Genomic DNA, 19,551 nt, shown 5'->3' with positions numbered 1-19,551 from the left:
GTTTCTACCACTACGTGTAAAAGAGATACCTTTGCTTTCACCTACTTTCTTTATGTGCCTCCTTGTGCCTTGTCTCTTCGTGCTCAGATGAACTTTTATGGCCATGAGTCTCATGTCCATGTCCCTCAGTCATGTCAACATGTCCTTCTTTTAGGGAAACTGAAATACCACAATTGTCATGAACTTTGTTACCAAAAACATGAAGTAAACGTTTTTTGGTATTTTCTCAGCAACCTAAAAAATGTATATGAACAATGGGTCTCCATTTTGGGATAAAGAGACAAACCCAGATAAATATCCGGATCTTAATCTGCAGGGGACTATTTTTCATTGTTATGTGCCAAATGTAACATGTTGTGGAAGTTTATCTACAGAACAGAATCAATTCAACAATGGAGTCCAGAATTATGCTATGAGGGTTTTGTTTTGAGTTGATTTAAACATATTAAATTCATGTTTAATTTAATTACAGCCCTTCTTCTGTAGACAAACTCAAGTTCTGTATTAAATCTACAGGGATGTTTCTACCACTACACGTAAAAGAGATACCTTTATTTTCACCTACTTTCTTTAGGTGCCTCCTCGTGCCTTGTCTCTCCGTGCTCAGATGAACCTTTGTGGCCATGAGACTCATGTACATGTCCATCAGACTTATGGGAAACTGAAACACCACAATTGTCGTGAACTCAACAAGCAGAAACATGAAGTAAATGTATTTAGCTTTTTTCTCAGCAACCTAGAAAATATATATCAACAATATGTCTCCATTTTTGGATGAAGAGAAAGGTTCAGATGAATATCTGATGTTTTTAATGTACAGGGACTATTTTTTTTACTGTAATGTGCCAATACAACTCGTTGATGTAGCTATTTATCCAAAGAACAGCCTCAAATCTACAAGGTAGTCTAGGATTCGGCTGTGTGGCATGTGTTCTTGTTAATTATAACATATTAAATGAATGTTTAAATGATTTCAAATTTTTATAAAGATGACAACCCCACTATACAGTAGGTAAACTCTATTGAATCTATAAGTACATTGCTATACCACTACACGTGAGAGAGATACCTTCATGTGCCTCTTCATGCCTTTTCTCTCCGTGCTCGGATGAGGTTGTAGTTTTGTGGCCATGAGTCTCATGCACATGTCCCTCTGACTTGTGGGAGACGGACACACCATGATTGTCTTAAACATAAAAAAACCTGCTGAGGTAAATTTTATTTTGTGCTGCTTTGACTGTAAACTGCAAGTTTATCAGCTGCACATCTATTGCACCACAAGTCGACTTCTCCACTACATTAAAAAAAAAAGAAATAAAGATACCTTTCCTTTCAGTGTGTCTTTTATTCTCGTCCTCTGTTTCGGATGAGGTTTTGTGGCCATGAGCCGTACGTATGTGTCCTTCAAACATGTGGGGCGCTGCTGAAACAACAATATTGTCGCTGACATAACGAGCATAAACACTTTGCTGTTTTCAGGCCCATTTTACATACTGAATTGCTTAAGTTTTCCTCGTGGGAACAGTTGATCCGCTGCTTATTTACTGCAGCACAATTACTGTTATTTACATTATGTAAATCCAGAAGCCTCCTCTATTCTAAAACCAATACCTGTCTTTTCAGCTTTTCTTTCTTTCTCTGCCTTGTCCCTTTCCCCCAAGTTCCTTTCTCAAACTAAAAAAGAGCACTACTACTATAAGGCCTATAATACCTGTCCTTTCAGGTTTTCTTTCTTTGGGGTGGTCGTCCTCACCGTGCTCAGATGAGACTTTGTGGCCATGACTCTCGTGTCCGTGTTCCTCAGGTTGATGTGGAACTGAAACACCGTGATTGAAATCATATGCAGAACTTTAACTACATTTCTACTGATTCCATTTTTTTAGTGGACCACTAATAAACAACAGGTAAACTACAGCCAACACTACAGTATAAACCAACTACCTTTTCTTTCTTCATGCCCCTCCTCCTCTCTTCTCTCTCCATGATCAGATGAGGTTATTTTGTGCCCATGAGTCTCATGTCCCTCTGATTTGCGGGGGTCTGACACGTCATTGACATAACAATGAAAAACATTTTATGAAATAAATTATTTAAGTTATTTTCTAAATATATAACCACGTGAGCACTACTACCACTACATACAAAACAGGATACCTGTCCTCTCAGTTTTTCTTTCTGGGTGGTGGTGGTCCTCTCTGTGAGCAGATGAGGTTGGTTTGTGGCCATGACTCTCGTGTACGTGTTCCTCAGATTTGTGGGGGTCTGATACCATCAAAAACACTGAGTTAAATACATTTTCTACATATAAATATATTGTTTAAAAACTTGTTTCTTCTCTATTTTCAGCCCCCTTCTCTTCAGTCATTATCAATGACTTCCTTTCTTCCTAAAACTACAAGCGCACTACTACTAAAACAGGATACCTGTCCTTTTGGTTTCTCTTTCATTGTGGTGGTTGTCTTCTTCGTGAACAGACGAGGTTGTTTTGTGGCCATGACCCTCATGTATGTGTTCCTCAGATTTGTGGGGGTCTGACTCACCAAAATCGTCATTGATATAAGAATCAGAGAAAAATATTATGAAATACATTTTCTTTACTGTCTTAGCCTCCCTAAAAAATACCCCCCCAAAAAATACATTTCAAATTTCAAAGCCCTAAACATCTCAGACAAAAAGTTTTAAAATGTATTTCTTCTATATTTTCCTTCTCCTCCCCTTCCGTCATTCTCGACCAAATTAATTACAGCACACCAAGTTATTTTGTTATAATATTAAACTACAAGAGCACTCTACTCCTACTACATACAAAACAGGATACCTGTGCTTTCAGTCTGTCTTTCTTTGTGCTGGTCGTCCTCCCCGTGTTTAGATGAGGTTGTCATTTTGTAGCCATGTCTCTCGTTTACATGTCCCTCAGACATGTGGGGGTCTTAATCAGCAAAATCGTCATTGACATACGATTCAACATTTTATCAAATACATTTTCTATGCCGTCTTAGCAGTCCTAAACAACTCAAAAATATATTTTTTACTTTTATTAAAAGTTAAATTTGAGATATAAACTACAATAGCATTACTGCCACTACACACACACAACAGAATACCTGTCCTTTCAGCTTTTCTTTCTTTGTGGTGGTCATCCTGTCTGTGATCAAATGAGGTTGTCGTTTTGTGACCATGAGTCTCGTGGACATGTCCCTCAGACTTGTGGGAGACTGACTCACCATAACCGTCATTGACTTAACGAACAAAAATTAAGATCAATTTCATGTCTTTTACATTTTCAGGCTATTTGGTCAACTACAGGCTAACTACAGTTGGCTACAGTCACAACTACAGAACACAATGGTACCTTTTCTCTCAGCTTTGCTCCCTGCATGCTCCCCCTCCTCCCCCCTTGTCTCTCCATGCTCAGACAAGGTTGTTGTTTTACGGACATGAGTCTCATGCGGGTGTCCTTCAAACATGTGGGGGACCGAGACACCACAATCGTTAATAACTTATAACACCGGACATGTTTTTATACATTTCTTCTGTTCCTGGTTTCCAAATTGTGCTTGTCAGGGAAGTTTATCTATTGTTTATTCAGAGCAGGGGTTCCCAACTTTTTACACTCTCAAAATAACCGTGACAGAGACTTGCGACCCCCATTATCCCTGGAGGTGGTCGACGCATACAAAGGATTTTTAATTTGAGCTAGTTTGCAAAAAAAATCTCCTACGTGCACATGTCGAAATGTCTCCTGTGGTGCTGTAAATTGACCTGCTGGAAGTGATGCTCTCGCTAATCTGTCATAATCACCTTAGGGGTCATGCGAGGACAAAGGAAATTGGAAGACTGATGCCATATTGTTTTATTTGCAGTTTTGTTTTTTTTTAGCTAAAGGGCTTTTTATGGCAAGTTTTCTTATATTTCTGTATATCATCATGAGTAACTGCCCCAGGGGGTCTGAACCCCTGCTTTGGGAACCACTGATTTAGAGAACTACAGTAAACCCTAGTATGTAAATCAAGGAAAACTTTGTCTTGACTACATATAGAGAATATACCTTTCTTTTCAGCTTTTGTTTCTTTCTCCTCTTCCTCCTTTTCCTCCCCATGGTGAGATGAGGTTCTTTTGTGACCATATGTCTCATGTACATGTCCTTCAGACTTGTGGGAGACTGAAACACCACAAATATCATTAAATAGCAAATAAGCATCTTATAGGCGCTGTTACTGACACCCATATGAACTCGCTAATTTCTTCTTCTTTACTTTGGGAGTCTAGATGCTCTTGCTGCATCTTTTTCCTGCAGGGCACTATGACGTGCATTGAACTTCTCCACTTTGGCACGTAAATAGCCATAATGGATATTGTCTTTTACATCTTGAAAACAACTCGCAACTGCAAATTTTGTTTTTTCTTGGTATCATGCAAGATGCCACACTGGAAAGACAGCAAAGTTTCTAATAATTTTCACAAATTTTGTGTGAAAGAGTTATGGAGGAGAGAGTTTTTTGTCTTCTGGAACTCATTTTTTTGCTTCAAGTTGACAGTTTTAACTACTTCATATATTCCTACAACTACCATTAACTAGTGTTAGCTACAACCACCAGTACACTACATACTAAAGAGATACCTTTTCTTTCAGCTTCTTTCACCTCCGCTCTTTTCTCATCGTGCTCAGATGAGTGTGTAGTTCTGTGGCCATGAGTCCTGTGTATGTGTCGCTCAAATTTGCGGGAGACTGAAAAAACCATAATTGTCTTTGACATAACAAGCAAATAAACAAGATAAATTTGATTAAGATAACAACCACATGAGATACCTTTGCGCTCAGCTTTTCTTTTCTCCTCCTCCCACTCCTTCATTTCTTGCCCGTGCACAGATGAGGATGTTGTTTTGTGACCATGTGTCTCATGTACTTGCTCCTCAGACATGTGGGAGACTGAAACACCACCATCATCATTGATGGAGGAAGAGAAAACATCTCGTGATCATTTAAAATTCTCTCTTCTTACCTATTATGTGTTTTTTTTAATTTTATTTCTTACTCTTCAGCTTCAAACAATGTCTCAGAGTTCAACTGACAGATACATTTCTGTCTCTTTTCAATTTTTAGGGTTTTCACTTCAAGCTGTCAAGCACCATAAGTAAACTACAGTATATAAGTCTACAGGAACTTGATGAAAGAAACACGTCATTCTGTCTAGTTTTCTCCTCCTTCCTGTCTCCGTCTGCAAAGATGACGTTATTCTTTTGTGGCCATGAGTCTCGTGAGTATATTACTCGTGTTGGACCGCTATCACACCACAGTCATCATTAACAAAACAAGAACAGATATCGTAAGAGATATTTTACGTGCTCTTCCCTCAGCAACCTGAACAATAGGCCCCCTAATAGTGAGGCTGATACTGCAGTCGGTGGGTAAAGATTACTGATATCGTCTGCCATTCTTCTCTCCTCCCGTCTTCCCTGAGAACTTGTTTTCCTTTCCTCTTACTTTCTCTCTCTCACTCTCTCTGTCAGATATGTGGATTGCTCCATCAGGGGCATCAGCCCCGGGCTTGGGAAAAAACTGTGAGAGTAAAAGGAGGCATGAGAAACTCCTTCATCACTTTCACTCTGGGTGTGAAAGAAATGACATGCACTTCCTTTTATCTGAATGTCATGGAATTATCTGACTTTTTTTTGCTTGAGCTTTTTTCTTTGTTCCCATTCGTAATAGACAAAGGGGATCTGTCTGCGACTTCATTTTTGGTTTTCTATTTACCCCAAATTTTAATATTCACTGGATGCTATAGACATTATGATACAGAATTATGATACAGTAACCTCTGCTCAAGGGTGTATGTCTTCACGTGGAGATTTAATGTTTCTCCTGGTGATACACTCATAGAAAAAAATCTCGTATCAGAACTAGAAACAACTGCACGCACATATACTGCTTTTACTACATTTTTAATTATCTCCTGCTCAGCTTTTTCTCCGTCCTTTCCCCTTTTCTTTGTATGCTCCACTTTCCCAGAGGGCTTTATGTCATTCCCAGGATCCTTTGCATCGTTTTTTAGAGCAACAGTGTGCACGAGTGGAAGAAGAAGAGATGTGAAACTGGTTCAGTTTATGTATTAAGCCTCCTCTACCTTTTACCTTTACTGCAACAAATCGAAATACCACAAGCCTCCTCGCAGGGAGAGTAAAGATACAGATAACCAATCGCACAAAGCGACCACACCATGCACGTCATTGAGGGACGAATGATTACCAGATCGCTAGAGACTACAGTGCTGCATGATTCCATCTGTGTTTCCCCTTGAGGTATTTTTGCACAGGCGATGTACTTCTACAGTTGCTCATCTTCAGAGAGGGGCATCCTGCAAGCATCCTGATCCCCTGCGGAGCGTCCCCCTTCAGGCTATCTCCCGCCCACTCTCTCCCCTTCATCCCTCCCCCTCCCTGGGGCTCCAGTGAGACAGGATGCCAGCAGCTGTTCTCACAGCACCCTGGACCATTTCACACAACTGGCATCATGCCATCATTATATCTCATCAAAGTAACCCCTACCCACCTCTACTCTCGTCTACCCCCGCCCCACTAGACCCACACTCTCACACATCTGTCATGGCTGCACACACACATACCGACACACGTGTATACACACGCTGGCTGAAAAAGCTCTAGTGGGAAAGCAGGATTCTGAATAACAGTTGTTTCAAAGGCTGATGTAGCACAGCAGTGAACATAAATGCATTTAATCTCAGTAATCCATGCTGCCTCGGGGGCAGGAGTGATTCGAACTGTTCTTGGCATTAATCTCAGTCAGCTCAGCCCGAACCGTCTGACATCAGACTCTGGAAACCTGAGCATTCGGGGTTCCCGTGGCTCTACACTGACTGAAGGAAGGGTGTGTGTGAGAGTCTGTTGGGCTTAGTAAACCTTGACAGTGATGGAGCTCTTTATCTGCTCCCTCGCTGGCAGGTTGGCACCGCGCCTAAACCAGCAGAAAATGACCTCAAACAACATGCAATCATTTTATTTATATCCTGACACTTGATATATTAATGCTGCCCCCGAACAACGTAGTTTTGTAATGTGCCGCAGTTTGCATTAGAAGTTAAATTCTGGAGAATGTTTTGGGCTTAGTCCTGATTCTGTCTCTCGTGTTACCTCTTCATATCTTTTCATCTCTCTGCTGCTACACAATCCCCTCATTGTCTCTGACTGATGGAAAGACTATGTCAACTGAACTCAGACGTTCACAAACCCTCCATTGCCAGTGCTCACACACCCTCTGGTTTCTCTCTGCAGCCTCAAACTGCCTCTCTCTCTCTCACTCACCCACATTAACAAGATTTCACAGTCACTATATCAATTGAAAAAGCGTTTCTGACATGCAATATGATGCCGGGCAGCGTAAAATGATTATAGCTTGTATACAAGAGCATGTTAGCGACTCAAACCTCCTGAAAATTGTCCATTTCAGAAGAGTTCAACACCATAAAAACCATCACGCTGGCTGGAAATGAAAATGATCTCCTGATTCTAAATGAGATTATTCTATTTTCTGGGGGCTACACTCTATATGTACTGTCAGCTAAAGCTGTGGGTGTGCAGTACCACCTCTCTCCCCATGGGAGTGTTTTCCCTCAGTTTTGACTCGACTTGTGTGAGTCTGGGGATGGAGGATGAGCTCTGCTGTGATTGGATGATGGCGACGATTAACAAAAAACTGCATGATGTGCAGACTCCTTTGGGACAGGGTGAGACAGATGCGAGTGTTTGGGGATTGTTTCTGAAGGTGTGAACTCTTCTGGTGTCAAGAAAACTCTGTGCTCCTCTGATGGAGTGGCTGCCGAAGGAGGGAGAAACTCTGTTGCAACAAGAAGTGTGTCAGGTTCTCCCATGGGTGCCAGTGAAGGCTCAGACAAAGGGCTGGTGGGTAACACAATGTCTCTAGCAGGGCTGAGCACCCTGTATCTCTGCTTTCTGCCACCGGTGCTCCGGTGTCTGTTGCATCAGTATGAGGACAGAGAATGTAAATGCAATGAGGAATGAGCGGGCTTAGAAATTAGCATAAGAGATGCTGCCTCAGATTGTTTATCCAAAGAAAGCCTAGTTTCCTTTTATTTTTTTCCCCCTTCAAATGTACACATACACACACACAAGTATGCACTTTCATACACACAGAAGTGAGAACACAAAATGAAAGTGTGATTTCACACTGCTGAGATAGGCTAAACTCAAAAAGCTGTTCCACAACCCTTTCACTGCTGGAAAAATGTTGGGTGTTTTCTTCTGTAAAACATTGCGACTGTTAAAGGTGTGAGTATTGTTAATATGGTTGTGAGAAGGAATCGCACAGTGTTTGTCAGTGTATTACTGTTTTACACTCACAATATTGTGCATGGATACTTGCACGTACATTTTTACATGTCTAAATCTGAGAGATGAGATGAACACTGACAAATAATGTTAATGTGCTTCTTGCACCTTCACAACAATTACTCATCTATAAATTTCACAGTGTGCACTGGTATAATAAATCCACGACATAATATGAATACATTAAACAAATGTTCCCTGTTTACGCTGTTCTGATGTCCTTACTAAGCATCACAGTGTTTTCACTAATATAAATCTAGAACGGTTTGGTGGCCACATTTTTATTCAACATTTAGTTAACGAGAGAAAATACACAATTGTAATGCTGCACAGTCAGCCTTTTAGCTGCACCCCACAATGTGTTGCACCATGAATAAATGTATGGTGTCCAGTTAATTTTGATATTTCACTGCCGGGAAATGTCTACAGTAAATGAAAATTAGGATTTCCAGATCCACAATTCTTACCTATAAAATATGATGTAACAAGACAGACTACATGCTGCATTATCACACCACAGCCGCAACAAAAACACTTTCTGACAGAACGAGTATCATCGAGCTCACTCCACATCCAAACAAGTGTCAACAAATAATTCTGTTCCCTAAACAACAGTGGGTTTTCCACCTGCTTTGTAAGTTATATATATATTTTAGCAGTGATGGAGAAAGCTTTGACCAGACATCGAAAAGTGGGATTTTACTTTAATCTCATGCTATGCAGGGGTTTGGGGCACAAGTATAATTACTTTTTAAAGCTCTACATCATCAATATAAGCAGTAAAGTTGACATACTTCTAACAATCAGTGTCCTATGGCCCTCTGTCATGTCTAAATCACATTACTGTCCCATACTACCTAGTTTAAGTCTCTAAGTGTTCACTTAGATCAAAATGATGGTGAGGATTTAGAGATCTGACATGTGAGTGTCCACTAACCGAGCCGCTGAAAGCATTGGACTCAGACTGTAAAATAATAAAATATGCAGAGGGCAAGGTCTTAGTGTCATTTTCAGCCATGCAACAGCGCCATCACTCTCTCACGCAATGCATCATCAGTGTAAGCTCATTACGTAATCCTCTAACATTTGCCTGTCTGTCTGTACAGATGGACTCACTGTCTCATGACACACTCTCTGGCACACACACAGGCACACACACACACACACTCACTCAAGCGGGCATACAGTTTCAGTTAATGCGCACTCTCCGCTCAGACCCATTTTAAAATGTCTTCCACCAAAATGCATTTGCATATGAGATAATTTGTTGCTTGAATAATATAGCCAGAGACATTATAACAATAATATTTAATTCTACCTGTCAGTCTGAGCATACTCATCATTTATTACCAGAGCGTGCGACATTGATTTAGATCCACACTAATGAAGGCATTGAGATTCAGGACCGGTTAACCAGTTTTCCAGATCAACCTAATGACGGCGGGCTGAGTGACAGCATGGATGTTATTAATATGTCACATGATTTTCCAGACATGATCCAATCACTCTCAGTCTAAGGCCAAGTCCAAGCTTCATCAAAATGCAAGCATTTCCACAGATGGGAGTGAGATGAAGGTGGTGCATGGATAAGATTGTGGTCGATGTAGTGCAGTACATCATTAGTGCATGTGAGTTTGCATACGCTTATCAGTGTCTGTGTGTGCGTGAGTGTGTGACCCTGTGTGTCTTCAGCGCTTCTGCAGCTCTGGGATCTGATTTTGGATGAAAAGATGAAGCGGGGTCATGTGGGGTCACGGCGGCTGGATAGGCAGATGACCGGGTTTTAGGATTTGGTTCCTCTGACCTCCCCTCCCCCTACTCGCCAAACGCCCATCTGTCCAGCTGACCAATGGGCGGCAGACTCTGTGGATCAGACTCTCTCGCCAACAGATCGCTAATCCTCATCTGAGCATGCTCACTGATTTAACTGGGGCAGGGACATGACAAAGCATTGTGATTACTATGACATGAAGTCCAACCTGTACGATGTTGTGATGTTTATCCAGTTGCATCTGCTTGGGCGACACAGACCGCAGTCAAAAATCTTATCATTGATATTTAGTGTGAAATTACACAGTAAAAAACTCTAAGCTGAGATTTGCATTTTGTGTTCCTGGAAAAGCTGCTGAAAATTATGATTTTATATAACCAACCTAATGTGGATGAAAAATAGAAAAATCTAATCCCAGGCTGCTTTAACACTCTTGTACACAGTTCACTGATGAAGTCAACACCCTCTTTACATGTGCTGCTGTAATATTTAAAACTTCAAATGCATCTTTGAAAGCAGTTTAGAGAATAAAGTACATTTTTAAAAAGTTGATTACAGGGCTCAAATACTTTAAGCACGTCTGTGCAAAACCTGTGTTCTCGCAACAGAGGATCGCTGCTTTTCTGCTGCTATAAAAACACCTATGGCATTTCTTATTAAAGTGTGGAAACCTGACCCCGGCCGTGCTGGGTTCAAAGACAAACTTTGAAATGATATTCAGGTTCGAATCACCCTGCCCGTGCCTGTAATTGGGGAGAAAATGGGGCTCGGGGCGCGTGTTTTACACAAAATGCAGAATGCCTGTTGAGTTCAGGTCGAACTCAGTAAGTTTGCTCTTGGGCTCATTCGGGTTTGGACAGAAGATTGCGACTGAGCGGCACTCCATTTGTTATTGCTTTGGCCCAGTTTGAATTGTTAGCTAGAGTCTACTTAAATGTCATTGGGAGCTGGGTTTGCACTGCACTCACGGAAGTGTGTGTGTGTGTACTTGTACTTATACTTTAGGACCATTTTAAGCATAGACCATATAGAGCGAGGACATTTTGGGAAAGTGAGGACATTTTGACCGGTCCCCACTTTTTCAATGGACTGTTTAAGGGTTAAGACTTGGTTTGGGGTTAGGGTAAGGGGCTAGGGAAAGCATTATGCCAATGAGTGTCCACTAAGCATAAGAATGTGTGTGTGTGTGTGTGTGTGTGTGTGTGTGTGTGTGTGTGTGTGTGTGTGTGTGTGTGTGTGTGTGTGTGTGTGTGTGTGTGTGTGTGTGTGTGTGTGTGTGTGTGTGTGTGTGTGTGTGTGTGTGTGTGTGTGTGTGTGTGACAGTGTGTGCATGTACAAACAGTAGTGGCGGCCACTCTGTGAGAATGGAACCTAAGACCTCAGATCCCTGGGAGGAAAAGAAGGGGATGAGGATGATTTATGGATTTCACTGAACTGCACCATATGCCGACCACAAATTTACACATACACACGTACACAGATAACAAGGGTTTGCTCACATCAGGGTCAGGTTCAAGCAAAATACCCTAAATTTGAGATAAAAGAGGCACAAATACAGCTACATGAGTATGATCTATGGCATTTCTTTCTTATCCTTATACAAGAGCGTGGTCTTTCATTTTGAGAGCATTACTTTTTCATTTTGCATTCAAATTGTGTAATATCTTCCTCAAAACCCTGCCCCTCCTCAAATCGCCGCTGCTATGCGCCTCCTCAGAACTGTGTGTCTGCACTCAGATCATCTTTTGTTGCACAAATGTCTTGTTTTAAATGTTGACCTATGGGTCTCACATGATTTTTCTGTTTCATGATTTGGTGGTAATTTGAAAATCGAAAGATTAAGCACCCAACAGAAGAAATCTGATTGATCTAGCTCTATAATGGGTGTAAGATAATACTTAAATGATCATATTATATCTGCAAAGAAACATAAATGTAAATGTGATGTTCTGTAACGTTTGTGTTCTTCACAACAGACTTTAAAAAGCTTAAGGAGGAGATGTTTATACAGCATTAAAGCTTCTTTCAGCCCCTCCTAAATCACAGCTAATCAGTGAATTCTTTGACTTTCCCTACTGATGTCAGCCAAATGACAAAAGTGCTGTGCTGTTCAGCAAACGCCCTTAATGGATTTCCTTCAGGAGAAAAAAAAGTTTGACGACATCACAGCGTTGCCGAAATCCTCCCACGTCTTAAGTGCTTTTGTGGTGGAACATGAGGTTCGCTGCCTACCAAGATGGCAGGTTTAAATTTAGCATTCTGGGGTTTGAGGACCACTTTACTGTACATTCAAGCAGCTGACAGAATCTGTTCACATCCATCCCAGGCTGCATTAAAGTCAGTCAGTCAGAACAAATAAAGTCTGAATGTTCATATAGTTTGATGCCCACACTCTCAAGACGGGACAGCCCACATCTGACTTTACCATCAGAGACATGTACGGCCAAGGAAACAGCCCATGTACGTCAGAAGACCTCCAGTAAGTTGCTGGATGAATTATGTATGATGTATACACAGACAAAAAACGCACTGGCTGTCAGCGTCAATGAGCACAGGCGCACGCATTAGAATTTTCAAGTGTCCAGTTCAGTGTCACTGTATCATCCGTTCAGTTGTGGTAAAAAAAAGTTTTTCACTACTTATTTGGGTGAAATACCGGACTGCAAAAACACTTCAGCAGAGGAAAAGTCCTGCAATTTACAATATATTCATCACCATAAGACTTCGTATTTTTTATAAAAATACAGAGCTATAATGGCCTCTTTTCATATAGAGTTTTCATACTTTATGATAAATGATTATATATATTTCTCACACACACACACACACACTTTACGCACAAGGTTATGTCTTGCATTGCACATAAAAACACAAAACAGTCTCAGTCAAGTCTCAGTCTCGTTAACTCAAGTCTAGTTTGATTATTCCAACCTATTTAAGCAAACTAGTTTAAATGAATAGAGGGAAATATGAGGACATATGCTTATTGGCTTTCTTTCCAAAAGTAGGATTTATACCACTCACATGTCTGTCCATTAAATATAAGGCTCCAGCCAGATGCTGATTAGCTTAGCTTAGTACAGCGATGGGAAGTTGGCCCAACTCTCTGTCCAATTGTAACAAAACTGCTTAACACACTTGGTTTGTTCTAATCTTTTTTCAACAGCTGCTGGGTGTTCGGCAAAGCTTATATTTAATGGACATGAGAGTGGTATAAGTTGTCTCTCTAACTCCTCACCAGAAAACCAACATTTTATTGAACTAGACCAGACTACTAATAAAAATGACTTTGTATTTCTGCAGTGTGTAAAATCTTTATCTACAAAGTAACTACAGTTGTCAAATAGGGCTGGGTGATACAAGAACGATTGTATTACAAAATTGTTCTTCATATTAAATTAATAATTATATTATAGCCATTTATATTTTAAACATCCTTAATGAGGAAGGAGTAAAACATAATTTTTTCACGAAAACTGCAGGGTAACTTTTAATTTCAAGCTAGGAGTTATATTCACGTTATTAATATGTAATAACTCAATCCACTAAAATATACATTTTTATCTTATGGGAGTAGTAACTGAAAAGGCAGACAGGTCACACACTTGGTTTGTTCTAATCTTTTAGATTAACTGCAGGGATTTTAATGAATGCTCATCCACCATAAGAGTCCTGTTATTGAGCTGGCTGGTTGATCTCGGGTAGACTTTGTCTCTTTTGGTGCTCTGTAAGATGTTGTTACCTTTTCGAATAGTGGAAAAGGTTTTGTTTTGGCAAATGAAGATACCGTGCAGTTGTCTCTCTGCTGTTTATCCAGCTTCAGAAATCTAAACCACTTCCAAATCGTTGATGTTATGTAAACTCAGGATTGACCCGAATACAGAACAGATACATTTATAGAAAATTCAGTTTATCATCAATGTTCTGGTAATTCTCTGTGATCGAGGTCCTTTTATCGCCCAGCCCTACTGGGTCATAATTCTACTGCAGTAGGGTAAAAAATCTGGTACGGTATGAAGCAAATCTAATTTGATGCATTCTACCTCTTGCTAAGCTACTTTTCTGCACCTTCCTGAGGGGCTCCAAAGGGCTCATGGGAAACAGCTTGGAGCCGTTCACCTTCTGAGATGCTGGTGGTGCTCTCTGGTTCACCTTCAGCCCCATCCTGTGTTTCACCTTCAGCTTCATCCTCTGCCTCATCTTCAGGAACAGTAAATATCTAACATGAAGTTTATATTTAACAACACAGGTAGAAATCTGTATCAAAAAACAGACACTAAATCTGTAGTAACCTGAAACACAAACAACTACAACTACAAGAATTATCATTCCATTAGCAAAATCCTTCTTGGATAAACCGACCCACTATCTTTTACAGACAATTGTATTTAATTGTGAGAGGAGACCTTTTAAAAGCAGAACTCTGCAGTGCAGTCCAATTGCTGAGTCTGTCCATGCATCAGCCTTTTACTGGTGGGCCATGTGGAGAAAAGCCCAGTGCTGTCAGGGTTGATGTTGCCACTTTGCCGATCGTTTCTGTCTAACAGCTCGGAGGCTGAGAGCCTCTCCACAGAGAGAATCCCTAATCAAATTCCCTTTTATTCCTGCCTCCCCGAGCTCTTCACCCGGAATCACACTGCATTACACCACACTAACATATGCCCACATCCTTCTCTCTCTCATTCCTCTCTCTTTCTGCATCTTTGCCGCTCCGTCCACCACCCAACCGCCTCTCATCCGCCTTTTCTTTAATCCATCAACACCACTGTCCTTAGTCTCAATAAGGAAAAGCACAACTGTGGAAGAATTCCTCCTGCGCAGGTTAGTGTGATGTGCTGTGATGAAAGGACATGGCGACAGAGAGGCCTATTAATAATGAAGAACACAGGGCCCAAGCTGTAGCGCTGCGAGAACAGACTGAGGAAAAGAAAAATGACTGACTAGAGAGTCAGCTGAACATCACAGCAGAGAGGGGGAGTTTAGGAGACGCACAGGAGGCGCGGTAGGGGTTAAAACGTAAAGTTCAAAAACAAATGCAACAAAGGGGAGAGAGACAAGATAGAGAGAGAGAGAGTGGAATACCACCTCTTCTGCTTCGCTTTGCATTATTACTTACTAGAACCGGAGGGGGAGCCAGCAATCGTACCTGAAAGAGAATAGGAAAAGGAAGAGGAGATGAGAACTTGTTTATTTATGCATTCAATTTGCCTAAAGACTTGACTCTGTCTCATTCATCAGACTGAGGTGGCAGAGAGAGCTTAAGAGCTGTTCTGCAAAAATATTGGCTTGTTGTAGACCACCTGCCAATGTGCTGGAGTAATTACTGGGTGTGCACCGCCTCTTATTTAACCTGTAACTTCTTACCAAACCCGCACATTTGGAGGTCCTCATCATATATGTATGTTTTAAGAGAGCGCCAGCTACCACTCTGAGGCGCCTGAATCAAAACTTTTTGCCTGTCTTGCATATTTTTCCCCGATTGTATTTATAGTTAGCTTAGCTTGGCATGCATAATGCAATCTGCAGAGACCAAACTGTTTCATGAGCCATGGCCATTTTGTGGAATATTTCAACCGAGAAAGTTGCAAACATTTTAATTTTTAAATTCCACTAATGGGATTCAGGACTTTAAAAGGGTGGTGATGGGCTCTGAAGGTGTGTGTCAGTGCCATTAGAAGTGGGCTTGAAACAACAGCACGATGAAAAAAGAAAGGGCTGACAATAGAGCCATTCTCTGCAGTGAGTGTGCAGGTACAGGTGTGCGTTAGTGTGCATATCTGCCTGTGTGTGTGTCTGAGTGTATGTCTCCTTTTTTTTAAAGGAGAAAAACTAGGGAGTGGCTGCCCTAGATTATTATTTTATCATAGCTAGCTACTGTAGCTGGCTTCACTCTCCAAGAGGATTTCCCCCCCACGCACTCCCCCGCTGTTACAGAACTCTGATCTGCTCTCTGCACTGGTGAGGTGACGACAACACAGACAGATCACCGTCTCCTGTCTTTTCTTCTCTGTCCCTTTCCAGGACCGTTTTACACACCTCAATGTGATGAGAAATCCCAAACATAAATATGATGTCACCGCTGATTTTAAATAAATCAATAAAAACAATTTTATTGTAGTCACAAGAGAGACTCAGTTCGTCACACTTACAAAAACTAGAGTAGAATAATAGATTAAAGAGAATATGAATAATTAAATGAATAACATTGTCACTGTGAGAATAAGTTGTTCCCATTGGCTCATCATGATGCCACTGTTCACGGCCATCACAGTTTTTCTCTTGTCAGAGTCACGTGTCTCCCTCAGACCAGTTTACTGCCCATGCAGGGAGCTAAAGTATGATTTAGACCAGTCTTTACTCTATAGCTTCCAATCAGCACAGAACTGTGGTACTGGAGCTATTGCTGATCCAACATTGAATAACAAGATACTCTAATAGAATAAGACTAATGGGTCCAAACTAAAGTCCGACCAATGTATCACTCTGCAGATTTCATCAGCTGATAATGTCCTATCACATTCTTGAGGCTGGACTAATTAATATTTTTATATGAACAATAGATTACGTAAACTTGTTAAAAGATTGATACCACTCCCATGTGAGCAACTGTTAAGATTAGCTTAGCACAAGGACTGAAAACTAGGGGAAATGGACACTGTTGCTCTAAAGTTACCATTAGATTTTCTTACAGTGAGATAACCTGCCCACTAGCATCTATAAAGCTCATAAATTAACGCATTATATCACATTTGTTTCATTTGTATAAAAGCGTAGGCACCACAAATTGCTGTTTTCCGTGGGATTATCTACTAGATCGTTTCTCATTTCTTGGCTCGAAGCAGTTGCCAGACAAGCAGCAGAAATCTCAGGAAGAACTGAGATTTGGAAGGGAGCAGTAGAGGTGTTCACTGGCAAATCTGATTGTATTGCAACTAAAGCAGGTTAGCTCTTTTCCACTGTCCCCAGTCTTTGTACGATAAGCTCAGCGACCCAGCTGCTTGCTGGAGCTTCAACCGTACAAACATGTGAGTGGTATTATAAACTTCTCTTTATCAACAAGAAAGTGTTTTTCAAAATGTCAAACTTTTCCTTGACATGTGGAATAAATCATCCTCAAATCTGTAATGTGTAGAGCATGTCTTTGGTTTGAAAGACATGTTGTACTTAAAGGTAAAGCAGCCCATAGTGAATGTGTCGAAAAGGACTTAGCAGTATTTCCGTGTGTGAGTCAGATTGAGGAGTTGGATGAACACAGTAGGAACAGATGAATATATTCTGGGTACGTACAGGTGTTGGGGGTTCCGTTGGGCACCGGCAGGTAGGAACCGGCCTTCCAGGACTTGGCTTTGAAGCCCTTCTTGCAGCGCTGGCAGTCCTGGCCCGTGGTGTTGTGTTCACACTGGCACTGGAGGTTCCCTTCTTGCAGCAGGCACAGGGAGGCATGGAGGTTACACTTACACCTTAAAACAGAGGAGAAAAGAAAGGTAACACATGTGAGGTGACAAAAACGTGGGTGTGTCCCACATTTCCCACATAAAGATGCACGATATAGGAGCAATTGTTATACAAGACAAAAGCAAATAGATCAGTGAAGATTCTCTGTCACCCAGAAGGTGTTTCATTGAGGTAACTTGGCTTTCCAGAGGTTTTTGAGATGTTTCCCCTCTCATACGAAAGGCCTCAAACCGACTGGTGGGAGTCAGAACAACTGCAAGTATTGACTATTGAAGGTCTGACACTCAGACAGGGATCATACATCTTGTGAGTAAATTGCATGATGGTAATAGATGTAAAACGAGATTAAGATTATAGATTTTATAATAACGAAAAAAGTGCATTGAACGTAATTTTTGTTCACTGAGCGGAAACTGTAAATTACATATGTATAACTAAAAGAAAATGTAGACAGTAGATTTCTTTGTACCCGTGTGAGTGTACTTTATCTGCGTTTATGTTGTATTGCATTAGTGTTATGGCTGTATAATGCATGAGAGTTGAAACACACTTAGAAACACATTTATATTGAGCAAAAATATCACAGTTACAATGTTAAGTTTACAGTGTTAAGTGTCTGCTTTGGCTCCAACGTATTTCTCTCTGAAGTCCCTGGCAAAGCTTCAGCATCCATTTCTACTTTGATGTGTGGAGTTTGTTCAGTTGCCAGTCCATCTGATTCCGTGGCATTTGATGATGGAAGCTTTACTCTTTACAGTCTGGCTGAGTAGAGTAACAGCAATGAATCAAACTGTTTTTACAAAATGTGAAAATAGACAACAGAATTGATCGACTAAATGTAGATTTGAAGCTGTTGATTACCTGATCAGTCGTTTGGCAGAAATCATATATGTTAAAAATCTATTCAAAGATTATTTCAAAGATGATGTTTTCTGCGTTTCTTCATCATCTATGATAGAAAAGTAAATATATTTGGGTTCTGGACAGTGAGTGAATAAAACCCTCAGCTCCAGGAAATTGTATTATTTTCTTTCACCATTACTTTAAATTTATACATTTATAGAAACTATTAATCAACCTATAAATTGATAACAAAACAAATCATTAGTTGCTGCTTGGTTGCTTTATCATTATATTTTCAGGGTTTTATGATCCTTACACAACAAGTACATTTTTATCTTTTTGGTTTAATATTTTATTTAGTTTTCATCCATTTGAAAATAAGGGACATGCAAATTTTGCTATCTGTGTTTCCACTTTCTAAATAATTCTGGAGAGCACTCAGCAGGGTGTTTGCTAAAAACAGAAATGAACACACGCTCTAAAAATATTGTGGGTCCATGATTCTTGGTAACGCATTTACTCGCTATCTACCCAATGCTACCACTTTAGTTTACAATTACTGCCTGTGAAGATGAAGTGCCTTTGAGTGTGTGTTTATGTATTAGCTCCCTCGCATGCATAAACCTATCTGAGTACACGGGGGCAGGGCCCAGGTGCGCTGATCCAGAGGTTGGAGTTCTGCCGGGAAGGAAATGAGGATCTTAAGGACACTCGGCAGCCACGACTTTAAATTACAGCCTTTTCCAGATGAGCGACTGGACTCCAATCCAGTTTGTTCCACTGGAGTGAACAGCTATCCGTCTGCATCAAATATTCAAAGAATGGCCCCTGTATTCTGGAGAGATGACTGCTTCAATCTTCCTTCCTCACACTAATCTGTGCTTTCTCATCAGTTTTTCTCTTTTTTAAATTTTATTTTGGTTTATGCTGTCAGCCTGTCAGCGGCAACCCTACTTTCACAGCATTTACTTTACATACAGAATAACAATGGCTGGAAGTAAGAAACACCCGGTAATCTTCACAGGACAAAAATGGAGACGGTTGATCACGGTGAGTTGTGTGTGATATCACACTGTTGCTCTCAGTCCTATAAATTACCCACGTTTCTCTCTGATCAC

At 40.7% G+C, this 19,551-nt stretch overlaps 1 protein-coding gene across 6 annotated transcripts in view; it reads right to left on the bottom strand.

Moving 5' to 3' along the window:
- ntng2b (netrin g2b) overlaps window positions 1-19,551 on the bottom strand; it is a 66,867-nt gene that overhangs the window by 11,001 nt on the left and 36,315 nt on the right. For 3 of the 6 annotated variants that reach the window (XM_047344399.1, XM_047344400.1, XM_035184391.2), the window contains exons 4-20: window positions 17,423-17,595; window positions 15,252-15,281; window positions 14,204-14,335; window positions 4,811-4,930; window positions 4,622-4,729; window positions 4,049-4,162; window positions 3,353-3,457; window positions 3,105-3,239; window positions 2,819-2,929; window positions 2,424-2,531; window positions 2,155-2,262; window positions 1,942-2,040; window positions 1,712-1,816; window positions 1,325-1,423; window positions 1,070-1,186; window positions 566-661; window positions 46-159 (exon numbers count right to left, since the gene is read on the bottom strand). In XM_047344399.1, coding sequence (XP_047200355.1) covers window positions 46-159; window positions 566-661; window positions 1,070-1,186; window positions 1,325-1,423; window positions 1,712-1,816; window positions 1,942-2,040; window positions 2,155-2,262; window positions 2,424-2,531; window positions 2,819-2,929; window positions 3,105-3,239; window positions 3,353-3,457; window positions 4,049-4,162; window positions 4,622-4,729; window positions 4,811-4,930; window positions 14,204-14,335; window positions 15,252-15,281; window positions 17,423-17,595 — 1,874 coding nt within the window. The remainder of the gene's footprint in view (window positions 1-45; window positions 160-565; window positions 662-1,069; window positions 1,187-1,324; window positions 1,424-1,711; window positions 1,817-1,941; window positions 2,041-2,154; window positions 2,263-2,423; window positions 2,532-2,818; window positions 2,930-3,104; window positions 3,240-3,352; window positions 3,458-4,048; window positions 4,163-4,621; window positions 4,730-4,810; window positions 4,931-14,203; window positions 14,336-15,251; window positions 15,282-17,422; window positions 17,596-19,551) is intronic. The other 3 variants (XM_047344396.1, XM_047344397.1, XM_047344398.1) reach the window with 3 other exon arrangements.

The sequence above is a fragment of the Hippoglossus stenolepis genome, chromosome 18 (genome assembly GCF_022539355.2).
Source record: "Hippoglossus stenolepis isolate QCI-W04-F060 chromosome 18, HSTE1.2, whole genome shotgun sequence".
NCBI classification, from domain to species: domain Eukaryota; kingdom Metazoa; phylum Chordata; class Actinopteri; order Pleuronectiformes; family Pleuronectidae; genus Hippoglossus; species Hippoglossus stenolepis.
Note: the sequence above shows the minus strand (reverse complement) of the source record. Positions and strands in the feature narration are given on the sequence as shown.